At 50.9% G+C, this 23534-nt stretch overlaps 10 protein-coding genes across 10 annotated transcripts; 7 read left to right on the plus strand and 3 right to left on the minus strand.

The window, feature by feature from the left end:
* Positions 1-173: 173 nt before the first annotated feature.
* On the plus strand, positions 174-2631 carry P174DRAFT_382921 (aminotransferase-like domain-containing protein; the record flags this gene model as incomplete). Its single annotated transcript, XM_024823135.1, has 9 exons — positions 174-463; positions 533-749; positions 807-843; positions 933-964; positions 1021-1063; positions 1137-1304; positions 1353-1429; positions 1479-2303; positions 2377-2631. The coding sequence occupies exons 2-9, from the start codon at positions 606-608 to the stop codon at positions 2629-2631; spliced, it is 1581 nt and encodes a 526-aa protein (XP_024687767.1). The 5' UTR covers positions 174-463; positions 533-605.
* Positions 2632-3362: 731 nt separating this feature from the next.
* Positions 3363-6568, plus strand: P174DRAFT_40947 (putative serine/threonine protein kinase). Its single transcript, XM_024824208.1, has 4 exons — positions 3363-3948; positions 4011-4125; positions 4177-4346; positions 4398-6568. The coding sequence occupies exons 1-4, from the start codon at positions 3499-3501 to the stop codon at positions 6300-6302; spliced, it is 2640 nt and encodes an 879-aa protein (XP_024687768.1). The 5' UTR covers positions 3363-3498; the 3' UTR covers positions 6303-6568.
* On the minus strand, positions 6389-7757 carry P174DRAFT_437621 (endonuclease/exonuclease/phosphatase family protein). Its single transcript, XM_024826347.1, has 3 exons — positions 7055-7757; positions 6630-7004; positions 6389-6609 (listed from the first exon to the last, which is right to left on the minus strand). The coding sequence occupies exons 1-3, from the start codon at positions 7617-7619 to the stop codon at positions 6497-6499; spliced, it is 1053 nt and encodes a 350-aa protein (XP_024687769.1). The 5' UTR covers positions 7620-7757; the 3' UTR covers positions 6389-6496.
* Positions 7758-7881: 124 nt separating this feature from the next.
* Positions 7882-9559, plus strand: P174DRAFT_437623 (uncharacterized protein). Its single transcript, XM_024826348.1, has one exon. The coding sequence runs from the start codon at positions 8156-8158 to the stop codon at positions 9395-9397; it is 1242 nt and encodes a 413-aa protein (XP_024687770.1). The 5' UTR covers positions 7882-8155; the 3' UTR covers positions 9398-9559.
* A 1573-nt stretch (positions 9560-11132) lies between these two features.
* Positions 11133-12465, plus strand: P174DRAFT_416873 (putative calcium/calmodulin-dependent protein kinase; the record flags this gene model as incomplete). Its single annotated transcript, XM_024824543.1, has 3 exons — positions 11133-11357; positions 11413-11569; positions 11633-12465. The coding sequence occupies 3 exons, from the start codon at positions 11133-11135 to the stop codon at positions 12463-12465; spliced, it is 1215 nt and encodes a 404-aa protein (XP_024687771.1).
* Positions 12466-13172: 707 nt separating this feature from the next.
* On the plus strand, positions 13173-14316 carry P174DRAFT_437625 (ubiquitin-conjugating enzyme E2). Its single transcript, XM_024826349.1, has 3 exons — positions 13173-13273; positions 13340-13604; positions 13668-14316. The coding sequence occupies exons 2-3, from the start codon at positions 13454-13456 to the stop codon at positions 13949-13951; spliced, it is 435 nt and encodes a 144-aa protein (XP_024687772.1). The 5' UTR covers positions 13173-13273; positions 13340-13453; the 3' UTR covers positions 13952-14316.
* A 39-nt stretch (positions 14317-14355) lies between these two features.
* Positions 14356-16325, minus strand: P174DRAFT_437626 (NADH-quinone oxidoreductase subunit D). The gene is made up of 3 exons (XM_024826350.1): positions 15592-16325; positions 14805-15525; positions 14356-14745 (listed from the first exon to the last, which is right to left on the minus strand). Exons 1-3 carry the CDS (start codon positions 16243-16245, stop codon positions 14708-14710), a joined length of 1413 nt encoding a protein of 470 aa, XP_024687773.1. The 5' UTR covers positions 16246-16325; the 3' UTR covers positions 14356-14707.
* Positions 16326-16624: 299 nt separating this feature from the next.
* On the plus strand, positions 16625-18200 carry P174DRAFT_437627 (DNA-directed RNA polymerase core subunit RPC40). The gene is made up of 4 exons (XM_024826351.1): positions 16625-16722; positions 16780-16884; positions 16976-17188; positions 17254-18200. Exons 1-4 carry the CDS (start codon positions 16678-16680, stop codon positions 17947-17949), a joined length of 1059 nt encoding a protein of 352 aa, XP_024687774.1. The 5' UTR covers positions 16625-16677; the 3' UTR covers positions 17950-18200.
* A 26-nt stretch (positions 18201-18226) lies between these two features.
* P174DRAFT_427402 (NEDD8-activating protein UBA3) lies at positions 18227-19768 on the minus strand (the record flags this gene model as incomplete). Its single annotated transcript, XM_024825432.1, has 5 exons — positions 18227-18978; positions 19038-19334; positions 19392-19471; positions 19587-19688; positions 19740-19768. The coding sequence occupies 5 exons, from the start codon at positions 19766-19768 to the stop codon at positions 18227-18229; spliced, it is 1260 nt and encodes a 419-aa protein (XP_024687775.1).
* A 342-nt stretch (positions 19769-20110) lies between these two features.
* On the plus strand, positions 20111-23406 carry P174DRAFT_509220 (telomere length regulation TEL2 family protein; the record flags this gene model as incomplete). Its single annotated transcript, XM_024831528.1, has 6 exons — positions 20111-20972; positions 21023-21370; positions 21426-21512; positions 21566-22112; positions 22164-22877; positions 22944-23406. Exons 1-6 carry the CDS (start codon positions 20123-20125, stop codon positions 23404-23406), a joined length of 3009 nt encoding a protein of 1002 aa, XP_024687776.1. The 5' UTR covers positions 20111-20122.
* Positions 23407-23534: the final 128 nt, after the last annotated feature.

Genomic DNA, 23534 nt, shown 5'->3' on the forward strand with positions numbered 1-23534 from the left:
CTCAACCCTTGTAAAGTGTCCTGAACAACGAGCACGACTGGTGATGCAATTATGAACACGTATCGAGCCGTACGGTACCGTACAACCAACCCGATTAGGTAGTCTGCTAGTATTCCCCTCCCACGCCCTGTAGATGATCAGTGACCAGGCCCTTGCTTAACCATGACCCAGAAGCGCGGATACAACAGGTCAATTAGATAAGAGAAACCCAGCAGGGATACCTTCCATCCATTAAGCGTCCAGCGCACTCTCTCCCGCTTCCCAGCTTCGAACAATGACAGTCGTGTGTGACCTCCCTCATAGGTTGAGATATGGAGATTCGTCAACCCCCATCGGGCGGAACGGACCCGCCTTCTCGGATGTGTCGTCGGCGGAGACAAAAATGGCGTTGGTAACTTGGTATCGTGACTCAAATTGCCGGACTTTCCTCCTGCACTGATCTACGGGGTATTTGCTATTATTTGTTAGTATCCTTTCTGGCCGTCATTGTGTCTTCAGGCCTGGATACTTATTGTGATTGTGAATATCGCAGACAGATCCAACTTAGCTGGACAATTTTAATTGCTATCCGCCACCAGACCAGAATTTCCCCGAAACCGAGAAAAATGAGTCCTTCGATCGACGTTAAGAGCACGGATACATCTGCCGGCCCATTGACAATCGATGGCATTGCAGATCTGAGGGCAAAGAGTGCGCCAATTCCTACAGGTGTTGCGCCTGGTACGAGCAGTGATATGTTCAAGAGCCCTGTGAGTACATTCGGTTGGAGGGATTGCGAATAGCGCTGATGTCCTGGTTCTCCCCAGTCATGCTTTTCCAAGCCGAAAGCGAAGCGGTGGGATCGTAAGTCTTTCCAGTCTTCCGGAGTGCTGCCAAACACATACACCTGTCTTGGTTGGTTGCCGTGGAGAACCTCGCTGATCGATCGAAAGACTACCTCTCCGAAGAAGCCAAGTCCCGACAGGTTAGCCCGCTGGATAATCAACTGGTTGAATGGAAATGGTGCTAAAACTGCCTTAGCAATCTACATTGAAGGGTGCTGCGCGTTACCTTAAGACTCCAGGTATCTCGGCCCGTTATTTCTCTTCATGCCCGCGATATTAGTCCAAGTGAAATGCTGATGCTGACCACTGTAGGTCTCATCTCGTTGGGTGGTGGTCTGCCGTCGCCAGAATATTTCCCTTTCGAAGAGATTAGCATCAAAGTCCCAACGCCGCCGGGATTCTCCCCTCACGAGACCCGGGAATCGGGCGCTGTCCTGACTGCCAAGAAAGGGGATGCCCAAGCTGGCAGAAGTCTTTACGGTACGTAAGGAAGCTTCGAGAAACATATCGTTGCTGATTTTCCCACAGACCTTGAGGTTGCTCTTAACTATGGACAATCGACCGGTTCCCCTCAGCTCCTCAGATTCGTGACGGAGCATACCGAGGTATGAGCTCCTGAAGTACCAAAGTACCTGCGGTGATTAACAGAATCAGCTTATTCACAACCCCCCATATGCCGACTGGCAATGTTGCTTGAACCCTGGTAGCACCTATGGGTGGGATACAGTACTCCGAATGCTCTGCACCAGAGGCGACTACATCCTGATGGAGGAGTACACATTCTCTAGCGCCAAGGAGGGCGCTCTTCCATTGGGAGTCAAGGTGGCATCGGTCAAGATGGATGCGGAGGGTCTTCTGCCCGAGTCGCTCGACGACGTCTTGAGCAACTGGGATGAAGCTTCTCGAGGCGGCCGCAAGCCATTTGTGCTGTACACGATTCCAACTGGACAGAACCCTACCGGTGCCACGCAGCAGCTGGAGAGACGCAAGGCTGTATACAAAGTGGCACAGAAGCACGACTTGATTATCGTGGAAGATGAGCCTTACTACTTCTTGCAGATGCAGCCATACACCGGACCCGACCGCGAGCCTCTTCCTCCTCCTGCCAGCCACGATGAATTCATCAAGTCTCTCATTCCTTCGTACCTGAGCCTAGATGTCGATGGGCGTGTGCTCCGACTTGAATCCTTCTCCAAGGTTCTTTCACCCGGCTCGCGGACCGGTTGGATTGTTGGCCCGGAGCAGCTTGTCGAGCGATTCATGCGCAATTGCGAGACAGGTGCCCAACATCCAAGCGGCATCTCACAGATTGTTCTGTTTAAGCTTCTGGACGAACATTGGGGCCACTCCGGCTACTTGGACTGGTTGATCAACCTGCGTATGCAGTATACCGGTCGCAGAGACGCCATTGTCAATGCTTGCGAGAAATATCTTCCTAGGGAGATTGCTAAGTGGAACCCTCCCGCCGCAGGAATGTTTGTGAGTATTCCTCCACCTGCGATTTGAGGGTCATGGTCCGAAGGCAAATTGGCTGACACTGATACCCTCTTAGCATTGGATTGAGATCGATTGGCAGAAGCATCCTGCCGTGGGTTCGGGTAAGACCCGCGAGGCTATCGAGGAGGCTGTCTTCCATGCTGCGGTGAATAACGGCGTGCTCGTCTCGCGAGGCAGCTGGTTCACCGCAGCTGGTCGCAACGAGGGAAACCTGTTCTTCCGCGCTACCTTTGCGGCTGCCAGCTCGGAAAACATTGCAGAGGCTATTGCTCGATTCGCAACTGCCCTTAGAACCGAGTTCTCTTTGTAGATAGATTGACCGTGATGATTTTACGTAAGCTACGGGAATAGAATGCGAAGCGTGATATATTTATCATGGATTTACTCATTGACTTGGGAAAACTCTAGACATTATGAATACAATGCTCTCGATTCCGATGAGCTGAATAGGCTAGCGTAAACTGAACAGAAGTTAGGAATTCATGCTCTTTAATATTATGGAATAGTGAAATGATCCCATTCGCAATTTGAAACTAAAACAGCATGATCAAATCCTCTTCAATGCGTAGATTTCTGGCTTGATGGTCATAGTAGTGTATCGTCAGTACATGACTGTTGTTCTGGCTAAGGTAGCCCACCTTCGAAGCACAAATTGGGGTCTCCGGTTTGGGGCTAAATTAGTGTCCGCTGTTTAGCGTGGTTTCACTCTCACAGCCACATTCTCACTCACAAGGAGAAAGAAAGATCTCCAAACTTCTTGTATAGCTCTTTTCAACACTTCTACGAGGTTTTGGGAAGAAAGAACAAGGATCAACTTGGGTAATTTATTAGATCCTGTTTATTGCTACATCAGATTCGGTGGACATGTTGATTTGAAGCTGGGGGCCTTGAACCACTTTCCTTGATGGCGAAACAGGCGCCGGCGAGGTGAACAACACAACACTTTGCGCTTAATTACCGCCACTGGCTCACGAAGCGTGCCTGGAATTGGGTTATTTCAGACCTGTCTGTGATTGAGCATCAATATTGGCTGTTGATGCCTTCTCCAGAGACAGTGAGAATCTCCACAGGCTAGTGTACCAGTCGACGCCTCGAGGGCCTTTTGAGTCAGCTCTGTCTGGTCAAATAATACCTTTCTATTGCTATTGCAACTGTGAGCCTTATTGTGTACTTCAATATGGACAACGCTCGCGCCTCAGGGTTTCTGGACCCGACGTCCGCGATGGCGGCTGCCATCAGCAAGCACAAAGCAGAAGCCATCAAGCTAGCACGTGAACAGGGCGCCGCCGTGCGAGAGATGTGTCGCAGAGCAAAAACAGAGCCGCCGCCGTATGAGTTTGAAGAGTTGATTGGGAAGGGTTCCTATGGCCGTGTCTACAAGGGCCACCAGCTCCCTTCGCGCAAAGTCGTCGCGATCAAGGTGATGGATATTGATTCGATGGATTACAAGTCTGTTAGAGACCTCAAGGACGAATCAATTAAGGATTTCATACATGAGACGAAAGTTATGAAACAGGTCAAAGATGCTGGTGCGAAAAACATCAACGAGTTGATTGAGGCCATCTCGATCCATAGCCAGTTGTGGCTGGTCTGCGAGTACTGCCCTGGTGGTAGTGTTAGGACTTTGGTAGGCCCCTGCGTCGTCACTGTTTCTCTCCGCTTGTCATTTTCTGATTTTGCAATGTTTAGATGAGAGCCACTGGTGATAAGCTTGATGAAAGGTTCATCATCCCCATTGCGCGCGAGTTGGCTGCTGGCTTGCGTGCAATCCACGAGGCTGGTATCATCCATCGGGACATTAAAGGTGTGTAGGCTTTCGGCTGTCTGATTTAACTCACTGCTGACGCTCCTGTAGCTGCAAACATATTGATTCATGAGGAAGGACGGCTTCAGATCTGCGATTTCGGTGTTGCGGGAGTACTCCAGTCGCACGTAGATAAGCGATCAACCTGGATTGGGACGCCTCACTGGATGCCCCCGGAAATGTTCTCAACTCGAGGCGAAGCTCACAAATATGGAAGTGAGGTGAGGCTGTCAATTTCCTGCCCCATCCCTTGAAAATACTGACAAGTCAAGGTCGATGTGTGGGCATATGGCTGCACTCTCTTCGAATTCGCAACAGGAAATCCTCCAAACTCCAATTTACGTGAGCGGATGCAAATTGGAAGGCAACTCAACCGTACCACACCGCGTCTTGCAAATGAAGAATACAGTGACGGCCTTAAAGACCTAGTATCATTCGCTCTCGAATCGGATCCCATATCCCGCCCTACAATGCCAGACATCATGTCACATTCGTATATTGCTGGAACAGACGAGCAGTACCCGACTTCGTCACTCAGCGAGTTGGTGCGCATCTACTATCAATGGTCTCAGCGGGGAGGGCAGCGAATTTCGTTATTCCATCCGGGAGGTGCTGCCGCTGCGGAATTCCCCGACTATGAGCCAGACTTTGAAGAAGACTGGAACTTCAGTACAACAGATGGCTTTGAACGGAGGTTTTCCGTCATTGATCTGGATCGGATAGCCGCCTCGTTGGCCGAGCTAGAGGAGGAGATGAGTCCAACGACAACAAATCAGCAGGATCGCGATCCCTTCGATGAGCCAGCCGGATCCGAAATGTCCGTGGAAGACAAGGCCAACTTCGACGAGCGCGTCCGCCGAGGCGCAGCGGCAATGGAGGGGCTATTCAACGAAGACATGCCGAGTTACAAGTACGAAACGAAGAACGATTTTGTGCCCATTGAGCCCAAGCCTCCAGCGTCTGATCTGCCTCTTCGCACGGAGACAGACCGGTCTTCAGTGACGTCTACATTCATTGACATTGACATCGGCTCATTCGACTCGTCGCATTATGCGGCTGGAGCTGCATCGGCACAGCCGTTCCAACTTGCAGACGCGGATACGATCAGGGCCAATAGATCCACCGGTCGCCAGCAACACAATTCCCTTGAAGCCAGGTCACGATCATCGAGTCGTGATGCGGATGATCATGACGAATCCGAGCAATTAACTTATCAGCCCCAAACTGGCCCACGCCCTCCGACGATGGACTGGAAATTTCCGGTATTTATGCAACCTTCGGAAGCAGAGCAGGCCGAACCGGAGACGGCACAGTCACCGAAGGCGTCAGAGTCACAACAGGAGGATAAACGGGCGACTATGGACTGGACCTTCCCGGAGGAGGCACAGCATAAAGACAAACGAGCAACTATGGACTGGACCTTCCCGGACATGACTGCCGCTAAGCCTCTGGATAGCGAAGATCCCGGCCGCCACGATACCCTTCGAGCGCCGCTTCCCGAGCTTCAGCCATCAGCTACCATTCGACAGTCTACCATTGGAGAGCCTGGGGACTCGCGACCGTCCACTTCTGCATCGACTGGCTCCGATATCTCAGCTCACTCAGATACAGACTATAATCCCTTCAAGTTTGACCGTCCTTCAACGCCTCCCGGTGAGCTCGCTGAAGCACATGGGCATTTCTTCAACAAGGAGCTACCGGAAACGCTAGGATCAGTGGGCTACGGCGACTTTGAACGGTCGTCAGTGTTAGACGGGCCGGGGCCAGATGAGGAAGACTCGCAGTCGGTGATTTGGGAGAGCACCACAGAAATTGGTGTTCAACCCTCACATACAGAACCATTCCCTACAGCCATTCCATCCAAAGAGATGGAGCCACATCAACCTTTTCCAACGCTGACTGAGTCGCCTATGATTGATCCTTTGCCCACAGCCCGGCGAGATCCGCGCCCGGCTACGAGGGATGATATGGAGCCGGTCTACTTTCCCGATCTCGTACCGCCGCGACTTGAGGCTCTGACGGCCGGGGCGGAAGAAAGCGCTGTGACTGCCGAACTGGACAGACTTTTGGGCGATTTTCTGGATGCCCTCTCTGCGACTGGAGATGCGTTGTCCCGAGTCGCCGTCGTTCCAGAGACAGCAAGACGTCGACCGTCAATATCTGAACAGGCCGAATGAACTTTTGCTTTCTTTTGGTATCGACCCTAGGTTCTTGCGACAGTCGCTTAGATGGATACTTGGAAGTACAGACTGGTTGTCTATTGAACATATGTCAGTCATATTCGTATTGATCAATGACACTCATGATGGATACTGTACATAACTCCAATACAGACAATTGTCGATATGTCACCTCTCAACTGCAAGCGTAATCAATAGCTCGATGACAAGATTACAAACTCCCCCTGTAAACCCAAGTGATCCGTGACCCAGACCTCTTCATCCTCGCGCTCAGACTGATTGAAAGTAACCGTGACCGTGACCCCTCCCCAATCCTTTTCAGACTCTTCGCCTCAACCCCACCACAATACAGAATCTTATCCATACGACTACACCCAAACCGCTCCCTCATCCAATCCGGCACCTGCTGACCCCACGTGAAACTCTCCTCCGTCCCCTCTCTCCCGCCCAGAGTCAAGAACGCATCTCTAAGACCACACTCCTCCGGCGCGGAGCGATCCTCCGGCGCAAAGGCGTTAAGGTCACCCGCTAGAATAGCTGCATGGGGCGTCGGCGGCGTATACGTCCCCTCATCCTCGGGCCCAGTCGCCGGACCAGACCCATGCATGAAGATCGAGGCGAGACGTAGCTGCACCGGCCGTCTGGGCGGGTGGGAAACAAGGCTCTCGAGATGTGTATTGCACAGCCGTAAGATGCGTTCTTTGCGTCCTTAGCTTCAAGTATTACTAAAAAGGGGATGTGCAACCTACCACTTTCGGCCCCGAAGGGCCCAACATCAACATCAACAAATAACCCGTCCCTCTTCATCCTTGAATTCGAATACGGGACCCGGAATACGCCCCGCACAACCAACTGTTTATCGATCATCGTCGTCGTCCCGTAGGACCCGCGCCAATGATCGCTGCTGGTGTCGGTGATGAAGAATTTCTCCTGTATCCAGCCCGATTCCTGGATAAGCTGGAGATCTGACTCGGCCATCTCCTGGAGGAAGATGCTTGATGGGGTCTCGTCGTCGGGCTGGGTGCTGTGTTGATGGGAGAGGTACTCCAGTGCTGCGGCCATGCGTTCGCGGCCGAGAGGGGTCTGGAAGTCGATGTTCCATGTTGTTAGGCGGATTCTGGTTATGGTTTTTCTGTGGGTTTGATGGAGATCAGATGAGTTGGGGGATCCGGTGATGTCTGTTAAGCTCCGGATTGGCGTCCAGGTGTTGTCGAAGTAGTGGTAGAAGGGCTGCGGGTTGGCGCGGTCGAGTCTCATGGTGGACTTTGCTGTGGGTAGTTTCTTCGCGAGTCTAGAGATTAGTTTTGAGGTCATTTAGAGACTACTCTTGGTACGTTGGGTTCCGATTTCATTAAGGCTTGGATGGGTAGATGAGATGGATGATGGCTGCCTGCGGAGAGTTGTCATGTTCATGGTATGGTTAGGTAGCTATTTATGTATGAGCTATACGTATGTTTTGAGGATAGAATCTCCCATCAACATCATGGTTATTATTGCTCAGAGGTTCTGATTTCTTTAATGTCATTGACTTGATGCTCACTAATGAAGTATTTACTAGGTGAATATGGAGTACGTTTCAGCATTATCATATTAAATCTTCCTGGTATGCCACAATCAGGCTGAGTGCTACCTGTGAATGCGGCGCTCAGAACCGCACTCATCCTCAGCGCATCTAGTCATTGTTGACGATACCATGACGCGTCTCGTCTCGAGACACGCTCGTTTCTCTCCTTCCGGTCATCCATCTTCTACCTATCGACCAGTTGGGTTTGTCCCCATTGCCCAGAGAGATGCATGTCTTGTGTTCAGCCAGTCATTGTCCAGGTCTTTCGTTCTAGCACTCGTTGGAAATGGCTCTCTCAATTGCGAAAAAGTTCATTCGTTTTGAAACTTCTTCATCGCCCCAGTCGCCAGAGCAATGGAAGCAAACTATTCAAGATGTCAAGCTGCTGTATTTCCAGCGTCAGTACAAGCAATGCGCCGCCCGTTCGTCTGAGATCCTTGATGCTGTAAAAGAACCAGTGAGTGGAGCCTGTTGCTATCAAAATAGGAACGCATTAACGTGCTCTGATCGGCAGATCCATCCGGTCTACAAGACATACCTTTATTTCTACAGCGCCATTTCCTACGAGGAAATGGGCCGAGCAGCCCATAACTACTCGCGAAGAAAACTTCCTCTGCTGAAGTCCGCTCTGGACAGCTTCGTCACCTGCAGTACAATTCTGCCCTTGACAATCCCGGTTCCTGAAATCAACTCGGAGACCTCGAGTCCTGCTTCGCTGGTGGGGTCATGGACAGCGTCCGATTTCTCGGAGAGTCCTTCGCCTGTCGGGGCCCTCGTCAGCAGCATCACGGACATCATTGACAAGTCCATGCTCTGCCCAGACGATGATCCTTTCATCTCAGATAGTGAGGGCTGGGTTGATCTGGCTCTCCACATTCCAGAGGACCTTCCACCCCGCATTCCACATGACGATCAGCGCCTCATGCCCTCGCCCCTTCGACTTCGAAAGTCGTCGGTTGATCTCCGTCAGGCTAGTCGACAGAATCAATCTGCGAGACTGTGTCTTCCTCCTCCTCTTCCTTTCAAGATTCTGCCTGCGGACCCCATGAAAATGAACCACGAATCTTCCGGACCTAATAGAACTCCCCGCGCGCAGGGTAGAGGACAAGTCCACGCGGATGAGCACAAACAAACGCCCGTGACACCGTCACGCGCCGAATCCATTACACGATATAACAGCACCCTCAAGTCCTTGCGAGTTCAGATCAACTCCAGCATCGCCGACATCCACACACTCATGGACGAGATCACGGAGTTGCAGTCGGCCCGTCAGGCGTCGAAGAGTTTCCGCCGGTCTGCTTCATTCTGGAGTTTCAGTCCCGTCAAGGAGGGTCCTGATGGTCAAGAGAAACTGGGTAGTTCGGGAAGAGTCATTGTCAAGGAGACCAAGGAGCAGCGCATTGCTCGACTGCGTGCCGAGGGATGGAAGACGGTCGGGTTGAGGTCTCCGGTCCGAGGCTGGAAGGGAGCGGCATACTACCAGGCATATTGCAATTCTGTTTTGGACGAATTGTATCTGGAAGTGTAACTAAGGGTTGGACAGCTGTCTTAACATAAGGGGTTTCTTGTGGCAGAGTACGGAGTACCATTGATTGCATCTAGCGGGCTTCTGAAGCGCATATCTGCTCTTGATACTTGATGATGAGTGTCGATACGATGAATTGTGAGCTATCTAGAAACGAGGACCAAAAATAACGTGAAGTTATATGAGCCATCACAGATGAAGAATTGACTCCATCAACCGTCTATCTAGCGATCGTCTCAGATTGCAACCCCGTCCCACTATTTTTGGGTGGTGCCTTGAAAGTGGATCCGGGCTTCAAGAAGGCTGAAATTTTGGTACAAAAAAAAGTCGCACAAGGTCGCTGGCGCGTTTCATGCTGATGAAGGGCTGAGGGTCCTAGTGTTCTCTGTAATGCAGTAATGCAGAAATGATCAAGATGTGACTGATCGAATTCGAAAGATGTTGACACCACTTGAGATCTAAACTGCTACATAGATAGCGTAAGAGGACGATGCATTGTAACCTAGTGAAGTTTGAACTCTGAAGGGACTGACAAGGCTGAGGTCAAGCATTGTAGTCCAGAACATCAGTGAAATGATAGGGGGAAAGGAACCCTCAGCCACTAAGATTTCGATACTCGATAGTCTAGAGACGTACTCCGTATACTAAGGTTCTCCGTCATCCAATTCGAGATATTTTGGATCAGCCCCGCCGCTGCCCAAGGCTCGACCAGCTGGAGGTAAAGACTCCGTGGCTGTGCTGGTGAGACTCGGGGCGATTCAGAGAGACGGTCTGGAGTCTTGACAGTGTGATAAAATTAAATAAACTATGGATAGTCCAAGGTCCAGACAGCTTTATTTCTTCAGTTCATCTTTCTTGTGAAGAGACATTGTACACTCCAGCATCTTTCATCCCGTGCATGTGCATTGATCCCACCGGTCGGAGTGATCTTTCAGAGGGTCAGTATGTTTATTTTCCCATCCCCTATTGACTTTCAGCTATCTACTCCGTCCAATGTCGAGTCGCCGCTCCGTCCTGGCTAGTCGAGATCATGTACTGACATGCGATTTCGATCCCTCGATAGAATCATAAGAGAGGGAACAGGAAACAGACATCGTCCTCCTTGACATTCCCAAACCCTCCCAGTACCATTTCCTTTCGCCCCGCCCTCCTGTCCCCTCACGTGCGGGGTCTCCCATCGGCTTCGTTCTGTCCGCTGGCCTCAGCCCTCCACCACACGTTCTATTTTCGAGCTTGGGTCCCTGTCAGACAGACCCTGCTTCGTCACAATGAGTTGTGAGTCTCGCTTGTTCTCGTTTTCGCTCCGTCAATGCCCTGTGTGATGTGGCTAGCTTCTCTGCACCACATGTCCTACCTTTGATCCTTTTCACGTGCGCTCAAATACTGGAGCCTGCTGGTCTGGACTCGTTTCGTGCGATCATGTCCCTGCTAGCATTACCGTTAGCCCTCTCGGGTAGTAATGCAAGTCTTTTCGGACTACTCGTTCTCTTATTGTTCTTTGGTCGAGCATTCCCGTGGAATTTGAGCTTTTCATTGCGTTTCCTTTTGGTCTTTTGTCCTACGCCGTTCTTATGGAGCTGCTGTCCCTTGTACGGAAAGATGCTAACCATGGCATGGTTGTTTTAGTCTCTACTATGTTTAACAAGCTGTCCGGGCAGCCCGAGAGCTACGAAAAAAAGTACGGTGTTCCATGCCCTCTCGCCTCTTTTTCTATCATCCCAGTCCCACTGAAGACATTATGCTCACCTCTTCTAGAGCGCTGTATAGGTTTGGAAGGACGCTAGGTGCAGGCACTTATGGTATCGTCCGTGAAGCAGAGAGCAGCAGGGGAAAGGTTGCAATCAAAATCATCCTGAAGAAAAATGTCCGCGGCAATGAGCGCATGGTCTACGATGAGCTGGAGATGTTGCAGGCGCTCGATCACCCCAACATTGTTCACTTTGTAGATTGGTTCGAATCCAAGGTGGGTGCACGAGCTTAGCTTACCGTTCGCCGATCGCAGTCTGACGGTGAATTAGGACAAATTTTACATTGTCACTCAGCTGGCCACCGGTGGTGAGCTGTTTGATCGGATTTGCGAGTACGGCAAATTCACAGAGAAGGATGCTTCTCAGACAATCCGGCAGGTGCTGGGTGCTGTGAACTACCTTCACGAGCGCAATATCGTCCACCGAGGTCAGTCTTTCATTCAACTTTGCCCTGTTGGTGAACTGCGCACTAATGCTGGCTCGTGTATAGATCTGAAACCCGAGAACCTGCTCTATCTCACTCGCGACCCCAAATCTCCTCTGGTGTTGGCTGATTTTGGTATCGCGAAAATGCTGGAGAACCCTACCGAAGTCCTCACAACCATGGCGGGCTCGTTTGGTTATGCGGCGCCCGAGGTCATGCTCAAGCAAGGCCACGGCAAGGCCGTCGACTTGTGGTCCCTCGGTGTTATCACCTACACCCTGCTGTGCGGATACTCGCCCTTCCGATCGGAAAGCCTGTCCGATCTGATCGAAGAATGCCGCGCTGCCCGGATCGTCTTCCACGAACGTTACTGGCGCGATGTCTCCAAGGACGCCAAGGACTTCATTCTCAGCCTGCTCCAGCCTGACCCCGCCAAGCGGCCCACGTCGCAGGATGCATTGAAGCACCCGTGGCTGACTGGTGAGTCTGCCAGCGACCGCGACTTGCTGCCTGAGATCCGTGCCTACATCGCCCGCTCCCGTCTCCGGAGAGGAATCGAGATCATCAAGCTGGCGAACCGCATTGAAGCGCTCAAAATGCAAGAAGACGAAGAGGACGATATCCCCAGCCCTTCCGAGATGGCGGCATCTGCAGCGGAGCCCAGCAAATCTTGTGATACAACAGCGTTTCCTCCGCTGGAGGGGACGGAGGCGAATGGGAGCTCATCCCCTGCGCCTGTTGATGATACAACCGGTGGGACCAAGAAGCGGAGTCTGAGCAAGATCGCACGCGGCGCGATCTTCCGCGAAGTCGTTTTGGCCAAGGTTCGCGAGATGAAGGAGAACGAAGAGCGCGAAAAAATCGAACGGGAAGCTCGAGAGCGGACTGCCCATGCTTGATTTTCTAACCGATAGTCGATCGGTTTTTTTTTGTGTTTATTTTTAGAGCCTGTTCATATCTTGTGTATCCGAATCATGTTCGAGTTGATCTTCGAATATGATTTCTATGATTCCCTGTGCAAATTCAGATGCTTTTCTTATACTCGGAGTTTCGTTTGCTGGCATTTCGCTGTATCCGCCTTTCCACCTGATTTCAAAGTTGCGCCACCAGTTATGCCCAATAGTGATCCTAAATGTGGACCGACCGTTTACTTAACCGTTGTGTCATCGGGTCATTAATATTAATAGGTGAAGCGCCAACTGAATCATGTAGGTGCTATACTCCCGACATAGAGACTGATATCAAACGATCACGTGCTGCAGTGTCAGATGCTCTCGGACCAATCAGATGACCGGCTGCAGGTGATCGGCTGCCTTACCCACCAGAGGTACCTGCTGTTTGGAGGTTTCCCTTTATATACATCCAGCAACGTTCACCCTTCCTCTCTCTCTTGATCAGTCTCTTTTACTCTGAAGCTTTACAAGTCGCCCTCACTTGATAGATATTTCCTTCTCTAGCTTACTCCGCTAAGTGGTACCCCGCAATCGCTCGTCTACCTTACCGACATCAAGAGCCCCGCCTCTCAGGACGTCATACACAGCTGCCCTAACAAGCTTCTATGCGCGTTCGATACTAGCACCTTTGAAAAGACTAGTACCTGACCCTACATCAGACATTGCAGCCAAAGCTTGTATACCCTGAAGACCTCTCAGCCTCCGCTCAAGGGGCTCGTCTTTCAAGATGTTTGCCGGCAAGCGTTTAAGCAAAGTATGGCATTCCGTCTCCCCGCTCGATAAAGAATCGTATAAACTGACACTGGATGTACATCTATAGGAGCTCCTGAAGGTACCTACACTTCCCTGCCATCGTATTGCACCTTAGTCCCAGCATCACAAAGACGGCAGCATTGCCACAACCACATGATTCTAACGTTCAATATCTGTACAGATGAAGGAGCACCTCCCGCCCGGCATCTCAATAGTCAAAGACGACAATCTCGAAGAATGGCAAATGGACATCAAAGTCCTTGACGACAACCCGCTCTACAAGGACCAGACCTACCGACTCAAATTCACCTTTGGGTCGAAATATCCCATCGGTGAGCCCGCTCTCTTGCCTCACAAACCCCGCGCTTGCATCAACGTCACTAATTATACCACAGAACCACCAGAAGTCCAATTCATCGAACTCCCTAGTACATCCGATACCCCGCGCCCCATCCCCATGCACCCCCACATCTATAGCAATGGCATCATCTGCCTCGATCTCCTCAGCTCTGCCGGCTGGTCGCCTGTGCAAACGGTCGAAAGCGTCTGCATGAGTATCCAAAGCATGTTGACAGCGAATAACCGCAACGAACGGCCTCCCGGTGATGCTGAATTCGTCTCATATAACAAGCGCCGCCCGCGCGATATCGCTTTCATGTACGATGATGATAATGTGTAGTCCGTATTCTGGTCCGTGGCTGAGCTTCTTGGCGGCGTGGTTGCGTTGGGCTTTCAGCGGGATCGCTCGGGCGGCATAGTCTTCGGTCCTCAACCTGGCATTATTCGAGGGTTAGTAGACATTCTCGGTGTTGCTTTGTCACCTTTAATCGTTCGCATTCGCATTCGCGTTGGCGTCGGCGTCGGCTTTGTTTTCTTTAACTAGGGCGCTCCATAGTCGGAAGGATGGTTTGGACATTGTGCTGCTGGAGTTCCATCTACTCCTCTTCGTTTCTTTCATCTACATATTGTTATACAACAGCCTACGACATCGCAGTGATAAATGCATGAGGCTCTAGATAGGGTTGGTAGTCAAAAGATTGAGCTATGAAATCCGGAGCAGTTGCCTTCTTGACCAAGGAGACCGCAGTGGTCCACGTTAAGAGTCCTGTAGTCCCATAATTCTATTCAGCACATGACATTGTATTGAAGATCCACATGTCACTATAAACAGGGTTATGGTAACAGAAAACAAAGGAAATGGAAGCAAACAAAACGCCATGGGAAGGAATTGGTACAGCTCGGCAGTCGAATCGCCACATCTCCATTTATACTGGCACCCCATGCACTCAACCGATAGCATGTTCACTTTTCGGGTCGAATAAGTAAAGAATGACCTGAGAGAAAGACGCCAAGAGGAGCTCGCTCTGTTCTGATTATCCTCTGCCTCTACATGATGCAATTGCACATATTCAGGTATGTAATGATTCACTTATCTCTACCGGTCGACTTCACCGAACACGAGATCCATTGTACCTAAAAGTTGACATGTTAGCGGACTGAAGGAACTCGGGATTAATATTAGGAAAGCCCACCGATAATAGCGACAGCATCTGCCAGAAGGTGACCACGAGAGATCTGATCGAATCCACCCAAATGAGCAAAGCCGGGAGCACGGATCTTGCAACGGTAGGGTCTCTCGCTGCCGTCACTGACAAGGAAGACACCCATTTCACCCTTGGGGGCCTCAATGGCGGAGTAGGTCTCACCAGGAGGGACGGCGTACCCCTTGGTGAAGAGAAGGAAGTGGTGGATCAGAGCCTCCATGTTCTCCTTCATGGCGGCACGGGGAGGGGGAGAGATCTTGTAGTCTTCGACACGGACAGGACCAGCGGGCATCTTGTTCAAGCACTGGTGAATGATGCGCAAGGACTGGCGGAACTCCTCCATACGGCAAAGGTAACGGTCGTAGCAGTCACCGTTGACACCAACGGGAACGTCGAACTCGACCTGATCGTAGGCATCGTAGGGCTGCGACTTGCGGATATCCCAAGGGACACCAGAACCACGGAGCATGACACCAGTGAAACTCATGTTGAGGGCGTCAGCCGCGGTGACAACACCAACACCCTGAGTTCTGGCTTTCCAGATACGGTTATCTGTAAGCAGCTCCTCGGTCTCGTCAATGCGGTCGCCGAACTGGGTAGCCCATTGGTAGATATCGTCGAGAAGGCCAAGGGGTAGGTCCTGCGATACACCACCAGGGCGGACATATGCAGCGTGCAGACGGGCACCGGAGACACGCTCGTAGAACTCCTATTGATGAGAGGTCAATGCATTGCTCCCCGATCATACGTGATGAAGGGAAAAGATGCCGCCTACCATGAGCTTCTCACGCTCCTCGAAACCCCACAAGAAAGGCGTCAGAGCACCAACGTCCATGGCGTGGGAAAGAACCGACATGAGGTGGTTCAGGACACGCGTAATCTCGCCGAACAGGGTCCGGATCCACTTGGCTCTCTCGGGAATTTCGATATTAAGCAGCTTCTCAACAGCCAGCGAGAAGCACTGCTCATTCGTCATCATAGAGACATAATCCAGACGATCAAAGTAGGGCAGAGCCTGCATGTAGGTCTTGTACTCGATCAACTTCTCGGTACCACGGTGCAGCAGACCGACGTGGGGATCTGAGCGGACAATTTCTTCGCCATTGAGTTCCAGAATCAATCGAAGCACACCGTGAGCGGCAGGATGCTGGGGACCGAAGTTGACAGTGTAGTGACGGATCTTGCGGTCGACCCCTTCCGCCTGCGACTCAAGATTCGAGGCGGCCTCGGACTCTGCGGTTGCCTTGTTGGCCAGGTGTGTGAATGTCGGATCCGTCGGGATGAGTCTGGTAGCCTGGTAGCTGGTAGGCTCCGCGTACCGACGGGGAAGGGTCGTCGATATCGAACGGGTGTTTCTGGCGAAGGTAGAGGGGCGAAGACAGAGCTTCTTGGGCGCACTGCCCGCCAGACGGGCGAAAGAGGCAGCCATTCGGGATATCACAAGGAAGGATGAGGGATCAAGCTGGCCGACTGTCCTCAGTCCGGACGTAGTGAAGGAGGCACTCTTACAGGACGGTCAATGCGAACTGGTGCTTGGAGGTTGCGGGACAAATTGGGTAATCACGTGATAAGCTCTTCGGGTCATCACGCCGCCTCTGGTTGGTCTTTCAATGGTCTCTAAAGTGCACCTGCACTAAACCTGTATTGGTGAAGACAGTACTAGTTTTCTGCTCCGGGCGGACCAGCAGCACTTTGGCCCGCAAGATTGTCTCTACAGTGGGTGCCGTTTAAGTGGGAGGACATGACCGCCTTACGCCTGCAGAAAATACTGCCGCTTGTCCCAAAGAAATTATCATCCGCTCATTTCTCGATTGAACCTCTCAGTCCTCAGCAGTCCATCTACCTCGTGTTGTCGGCCACCATGGCACCTCTTATCCCATCGCAGGAGGAGCTTGATCGCAGAAGGGTACATTACTTTCTAGCTCAACGTCTGTGAATATCCTCGACACTAACCAGCTCTTAGATCGTCGGTATCAATCCAGAGACCGTCACCAATATCCCCTCCACAGATTTTCCCGGTCACTGGCCCGGCGAATCGCATGAATGGAATTTGGAAAAATTCAGAGATGTGCGTTCTCCTTGAGCACTTTTCATGTACTGGCTTCCATCGTGTGTCGCGATGGTGAAAAGATTCTTCAACTCACACCTGCTGTCCATAGGGCTTCCGAGTCGAGTTTCATCGCAATGACCCATTCGAATCCTCCTTCTCCTTGATTGGACTTGATGCCTCCATCGCAAATGCTTTCCGTCGAATTTTGATGGCTGAAGTACCCACCCTGGCCATCGAGTACGTTTTCGTTCACAACAACACTTCCGTTATACAGGACGAAGTTCTCGCTTCGCGATTGGGTCTGATTCCGTTGAAAGGCTCAGTAGAGGGTCTCAACTGGATGCGCTGGTTTAAGAAGCCCGCAGAAGATGATCCTGAATCTGGCAGCACCCCGCCGACTACAACACCATCGTGCTACGCTTGGATGTTGAGTGTACTGAGAACCCCAACGCTGCTCCGGGCGAGGACGACCCTCGCAAACTTTACAAGAACGCACACGTCTATGCTAAGGATATCACCTTCCATCCAGTTGGACGTCAGGAACAGTTCTTCACTGGCGACGGTGCAATTCAGCCCGTCAATCCTGATATTCTCATCGCAAAGCTACGTCCAGGACAGAAAATCGATATGGAGTTGCACTGCATCAAAGGGATCGGAGCTGATCACGCCAAGTTCTCGCCCGTGGCTACCGCGACATACCGTCTCATGCCAGACATCAGGACTCTCCGCCCTATCATCGGTGAAGACGCCAAGAAATTCGCCAAATGCTTCCCCAAGGGAGTTATTGAGCTCGAGCCCGTTACGTCGAGGGAAGCCGCGCAGAAAGGAAGCGAATATGAGGGTCGCGCAGGCGAGATGAAGGCCGTGGTTCGTGACCCCTTCAAGGATACCGTCAGCAGAGAGTGTCTGCGACACGAAGAATTCCAGGGCAAGGTGAAGCTGGGCCGCATTCGCGATCACTTCATTTTCAACGTTGAGAGCACTGGCCAGTTTGAAAGTGATTATCTTTTCCTAGAAAGCGTGAAGGTGCTCAAGTTGAAATGCGCGAGATGGAAGCGAGGCTTGACAGATCTCATGCGGTAATGACATTCGTGCGGCCTGTCCCAACAATTTTCGAAGTATATAATGCATTAGCCGGCGTTGGTTTTCGTTATCTCTGTGCTTCTTGTACATCTACGAAAAAGTTGGTCAAAACCTCCTTTACGACGTCAGGAGTCTGCGTGGGGTTCTTCTTCAGATAATAGAAATGCAGCTATTATTTCTTCAAGTCGCTGTGTGTCTTTCTGGCAATGTACTCTATCGCATATCGTCGTAACGCAACCGTGTCCCATTCAGGCTTGCAAGTTGGAGCCACGGTACTTCATTTGAAGATCAATTGGAAGCGGAAGTCAATAGTATATGCGGGGTCGCTAACCGCAATTTCCTGACCGTTTTCAACCAGTTCCTTCAGCTTCAGCTTCAGATTGCTTCTGGTCTGCTCCTCCAGCTGAGGCGGGAAGCGCTGGTAGAGTGTCTTTTCTTCCGTTCTCATACTCGGCTTCTTGAGCTGGGCCTCGGCTCGCTCACCGAGACTCTCTATGAATTCCTCCAGCGTCATGTTCGGGTCTACAGTAATCTTTCGGGCCAGATTGCCGCAAACTGGGCAATCTGGTTTCTTTTCTGCCTCAAACGTGTAGGTGTAGACCCCCTCTTCACCAGCGTACATCATATAGTTCTCCAGGTAAGGGTTGCAGGAGGTAGCGATTTTCAGTGCTTCTGACGTGGTCGCGGCTGCGATGACGGCGTTTGTCGAAGCAATAGCGGGAATGATATTCTTGACCACGCCTTGGGTCATTTGAAAGGTTACGCCGTGGATGTGGAACTGGTTTGCCCTTTCAAGGGCGGCGTTATAAACCCAGCTGATATGTTCCATGTCATCGCTGTCAAAGGCGTGGTCCTTGCGCTTCTCTTGCCAGGCGATTTGGTGGGCCCACTCAATGCAATGCTGAGGCTGTCTGGGAATAGTTGCAATGGTGCAAAGGGGAACAGCAGGTCGAGGAGCATGCATATCTAGCTGGCATTCAATGCATGAAGACAGCGTTGGAAGAATTACACGGGCCTGGCCCTTGAAACCTACTTAGGATTAGCATAACTTTGTGACCAACGATATCGATGGCGTCGGATAGCTTTACCTTCTGTTCCTCCGTCAATTAGAGGCTTGAGACTCTCGGGATTCTCCGGATCAACCATCCCGATAAGAGTGGAATTGATCCACCGTCTGGCCTCGATACTATCCAGACCACATACAATGATCTTGAACTGCATGTAGTAATCCTCGTCCTTGTCCTGAATCTTGCCGACATATGGCGTGATCTTGACATCTTTGACTCGCTTCTCTACGAATGATGCAGCAACTTCTGCCTTAGGCTTACCGATGTCAGTTTGCCGGAACAGGAACTGCCGGTTCAAGTTGGAAATATCAATAGTATCTTTTGGAGTTAGACAACTTGTTGATGAAAAGGCTCATGGCTATAGGAAACACTCACCCATGTCTATAACGTGAATATCCTTAAATCCTGACAAGGCAAGGTTTTTGAGAATTTCGCATCCTAAACCACCCGCGCCACTGTAATCAATTTCATCAGTGACTTGACCATAGTCGTAGACAACAATCACTGACTGACATCACTCTGGTCTCAAGTTAGCAAGCTGATATAATTATCACCTTGTCAATCACGTACAGGATCTTCGATGATTCCAAAGCACTTATCGTCTCTGGACCAGGAACCCAGTCTTCATCGCTGTAAGGACCTGGTTTCGACAAGACCGAGTAAAGGTGTTTCCTGCTTCACGTTAACCATGCTTGCCTTGGACCCTCCAAATTTAATGCATACCACCGAGGAGTGGAGCTTAGAGGTGCCATATTCAGAGCCAGAAGTCTGAACTCGGCAAATAACAGTCACTAGATGCTTGTTGTGATGTTTACCGTAACTGTCTTTGAACTGCTTCAAGACACCTTTTTTGACCGATATCAAGTTATTTGAGCTCACAACCTGGAACAGAGACCTGTCTCCTGTTCAAAATGGGAAAATGAGGTTGATAGCCAGTTGTATCGCGATGAATGAAAGTAAGAAGCCAGGTGCGCTGTTGACTGCTAAGTAACTGGTCCCAGACACACCGCTGCACGTGACTAATCCGCTCCATACAATTTCCTCCCACTTGAGGCATGACCATCAAGTGCCTTTCTAGTTCTTCGAGAGACATTCAGTTATCGAAAATGGAAGCTCTCACAACTGTGAATATAACGACGCGCGATTCCAGGTCGATTTTATCGCCTGCCGCGGAGGGAAATTCCCTTGATGGTCTTCAGAACCGCCAAACTGGGTCAGCAGCCGAGCTAGACAATATTTCAACATCGTCAGATTATATATTGGCGGTACTTAAGTCAAAACCTGATCAGGATACTATCGCTCATGTACTCTCCACACTGGATCCCTCAAACAAAAAGGCTCTTCCTCCAGACTTTGATATCAGGGTCCCCAGCGCAAAGACTGCTCAGATTCTCAATGTCTTAGTGAACGTCACGATTCCCGATCATTGGGAATATCTGAAGGAGACAAAGGGCGCAGCTAATAGACTACGAGGCATGTTCTTGCGATGTTTCAGCAGCGTTGCTGGACTGAGTTGCTTGGTCACTCAGCTTCGTTCTCTGATAACTGCAGCACGAGCAGCACCTCAAAATGCGGAAGGATCGAGTAGTCGTATTCGACTTGCAGAGATTGTGTCGGTCATCTCTGCCCTGCTGAAACCGACTGACTTTGTGTTGCGCCTTTACAATGACATCGGTGCTCTTTACTCTAATGAAACCCAGAAGCAGCTAGCTTGGAAAGAGCTTATTGCTCTTCTTGGTGCCAGCAAACTCCTACCTGCTGCAGCAGAAGCACTGAGCTTGATAAAAGACCTGGAAGGCCTCACGAAGCTCTCTTGGCTTGGTGAAGGAACTCATTATGCTTCCTGGTTGGGGGCAAATATATGTCAAATTGTCTTGAGGATAAATCCTAACAACGACGCGGGTCTGAAAGCAGCTTCTCTTCTAACGGCACGGTCATTGAGTATTGGCTACACAGGTTAAGTTCTACGATCCTTTGGCAACTTGTTCATACTAACTCATTTCAAGATCACCTTGTAAGGGAAATCTATTCGGGCCTTCTACTAGACAGAGCTCTTCCAACACATTTTGACTCTTTCTACGACAAACTTCGGGCAACTGAGCAACTGGCGTTTCTCGAGTCAGTCTTCCGCGACCTGCAGAAGAGGTATTTCCCGGTTAGCATCTCCTACCTGGACTTTGCGAATACGTCCGACCAAAATGTTGAAGGTGTTGCGGCCTTGTGCTCAATCATCATTTCCAAGCGCCCACACCTTGTGAGTCAGCTATCAGACTGGCTTGCAAAAGGTCAAGCTGGCTCAATACATACTGTCGGTCTTCGTCGAGCGCTACTAGCAGCTTTGTCGGATAGAAAGGGTAACGTCTTCCGGGGTGCGCGGCCTCTGAGATTCAACTAATAGATGCTTCCCAGATATTATTCAAGCTTTGCTCTCCAAGAGCCTCGAACAATCTGGCGATAAGTTTTACATCAGACACGCCCCGATGAGCAGTCAAGAAGGTAGTCCGGCGACCCATTGTCCGAATGTCAAAGCTTGCGTTAATATTTTCCAGCAAATGCTCAAGTTGTTCTCTTGGCTGCCGGGTGTCTTCAACGGCTGGATAGCTGTGCAGTCAAGGACGCAGGGCGTTCTAGTATTTTCCTGAGCACCGTCTCGAATCGTTTAGCAGCCTCAGCCTCCAAAGCCCGCCTTCTCGGTATGATCATTGGCACCGCAATTTCGCAACTCATTGAGAAGCCGGGGAAAGCTATGAAATTTGACATTGAAGAAATGGAAAGCGACGAAGCAGTCTCGTATCTGGACCTGGTCAAAAAAGCAGACCGCGTTGGATCTTTAGATCATATCAAAATACCGAAAGAACAATCACCTAACAAGCCTCGTCCGCCAGGTCAAGGACCACCTTCTTCGCGAACTATGGGTGCGCGAGCCTCCAACGCACAGTCGGTCAAGGTTATGTCTATAGAAGAGATCGGGGACTCGGAGAATGATGAGAGCGAAGAGGATGAGGATCTGATACCGTACGAGAAACCTGACGAGGATCCATCAGATTCCGACGATGATCCAACTCTTGTACAACGCAACAAACCGACACCACCAGTGTAAGTTGACAGAACTACATTGTGACGGATACAGACAACTGACTCGAATAGATACATTCGCGACCTGATAGCTGGCTTACGGGATACGGAGAATCTCGAACGATATGGATTGGCCGTGACCACTGCTCCTTCTCTGATTCGACGCAAGACTGGCTTCGGAACTGAGCTGGCTGAGAATGTAGAGGAACTGGCTCTTGTCCTGGTCGGACTGCAGGAGCAGGTTAAACTCCCTAAGTTCCATGAATCTCGGTTACAGAGCATGATTGCCCTAATTGTATCGCAACCGCTGAAAATGGGCCGCTGGTTTGCTGCGGTATTCTTCGATGGAGATTTGTCCCAGACCCAGCGGTCCGCAGTCCTCACGGCGTTGGGTCTAAGTGCTCGCCAATTAGCAGGAAACGGCGAGGAAGATGCTCGCACACTCGGACTGCCAACCTTGCCCGACACTTCCTTCCCAACCAGAAGGCTGCCGGCAAACGTGGAGGACTTATATCTAACCGATGAATCCCCCATCGCGAGTCTCACAAAGACCCTCTCAAAAGCATCCCTTGAACCGCTCGCGGCTCAAGCTGCAGACGCCGCGTCTGGTCCGAATGCACTCAAGGTGCGAACATTTTCGTCACGAATGGAGGTCGAGAAGAAACGTCAGCAGCGAGATGCGCAGCGACAAAAGTCGACGGTCAAGGACCTTCACAAAGTCCTGTCAGAGGGCTTCTTCTATCCTCTAACAGGTCGTTTTGCATTGATGATGACGCAATTTTCCTCGTAAGAGCTCGAGTCTTCCCCATAAATCTGACGGACACCGGAATTGACAAATTTCCTCTATCACAGGTCAACCGCGCCCTCACACAACCCTTTTCTGATCCCGCATCTCCTCTGTCTCTTCATCCAGACACTGACACTCATCCTCTCGACCATGGGGCCCCACAACCCGTACCTTCCTAATCTCACTCAAGAGACTTTGACTTTCCTCCTTTCACTCTACACACGACCGCTTTCGGAGGACCCTTCGATCGTCTCCGCACTGCTCTCGCTGTTCCTCGCCGTACTGGACTTGAACGTGGCCTCAGGCTCCTCCGGCGAGGAACGACTCGTCACGGAATTTGCGACTCAAGTAATCGAGTTGCGGGAGTGGGCTGGGTCAGTCTTTGATCGAACTCCGGCGGCACAGGGAGTGGATGACCCTCGGGAACAGGTCAGACTATTGGCTGCAGGGGTCATGGTGAAATTGGGCGAAATAACGGAGAGATACCAAGGGCGGTTAATGGGGGTCAACTCTGGATTTAAGTATTAGATCTAAGTAGTCCATATCTATACGTCTGAAAATGAAGAAAGTACTCACGCGTTGAAGGGTGCCGGGACAATTGGGCAAGTCAATATACATAGGCTATCGATGATCGTAAACAGCATTTCGTGGTTTAC

The sequence above is a fragment of the Aspergillus novofumigatus genome (assembly GCF_002847465.1).
Source record: "Aspergillus novofumigatus IBT 16806 chromosome Unknown P174scaffold_1, whole genome shotgun sequence".
Taxonomy (NCBI): domain Eukaryota; kingdom Fungi; phylum Ascomycota; class Eurotiomycetes; order Eurotiales; family Aspergillaceae; genus Aspergillus; species Aspergillus novofumigatus.

Excerpts from the sequence above, each read along its gene's own strand:
- P174DRAFT_40947 (XM_024824208.1), top strand. The coding sequence starts at position 3,499 with ATGGACAACGCTCGCGCCTCAGGGTTTCTGGACCCGACGTCCGCGATG. Across the intron at positions 4,126-4,176 it reads CATCCATCGGGACATTAAAG|CTGCAAACATATTGATTCAT; the intron begins GTGTGTAGGCTT and ends ACGCTCCTGTAG. Across the intron at positions 4,347-4,397 it reads CTCACAAATATGGAAGTGAG|GTCGATGTGTGGGCATATGG; the intron begins GTGAGGCTGTCA and ends TGACAAGTCAAG.
- P174DRAFT_437625 (XM_024826349.1), top strand. The coding sequence starts at position 13,454 with ATGAAGGAGCACCTCCCGCCCGGCATCTCAATAGTCAAAGACGACAAT. Across the intron at positions 13,605-13,667 it reads TGGGTCGAAATATCCCATCG|AACCACCAGAAGTCCAATTC; the intron begins GTGAGCCCGCTC and ends ATTATACCACAG.
- P174DRAFT_437621 (XM_024826347.1), bottom strand. The coding sequence starts at position 7,619 with ATGACCTCAAAACTAATCTCTAGACTCGCGAAGAAACTACCCACAGCA. Across the intron at positions 7,005-7,054 it reads GCCCTTCGGGGCCGAAAGTG|AACGCATCTTACGGCTGTGC; the intron begins GTAGGTTGCACA and ends AAGGACGCAAAG.
- P174DRAFT_437627 (XM_024826351.1), top strand. The coding sequence starts at position 16,678 with ATGGCACCTCTTATCCCATCGCAGGAGGAGCTTGATCGCAGAAGG. Across the intron at positions 16,885-16,975 it reads ATTTGGAAAAATTCAGAGAT|GGCTTCCGAGTCGAGTTTCA; the intron begins GTGCGTTCTCCT and ends TGCTGTCCATAG. Across the intron at positions 17,189-17,253 it reads TGATTCCGTTGAAAGGCTCA|CACCCCGCCGACTACAACAC; the intron begins GTAGAGGGTCTC and ends TGAATCTGGCAG.
- P174DRAFT_437623 (XM_024826348.1), top strand. The coding sequence starts at position 8,156 with ATGGCTCTCTCAATTGCGAAAAAGTTCATTCGTTTTGAAACTTCTTCA.
- P174DRAFT_437626 (XM_024826350.1), bottom strand. The coding sequence starts at position 16,245 with ATGGCTGCCTCTTTCGCCCGTCTGGCGGGCAGTGCGCCCAAGAAGCTC. Across the intron at positions 15,526-15,591 it reads AGGAGCGTGAGAAGCTCATG|GAGTTCTACGAGCGTGTCTC; the intron begins GTAGGCGGCATC and ends TCTCATCAATAG. Across the intron at positions 14,746-14,804 it reads AGATGCTGTCGCTATTATCG|GTACAATGGATCTCGTGTTC; the intron begins GTGGGCTTTCCT and ends GTCAACTTTTAG.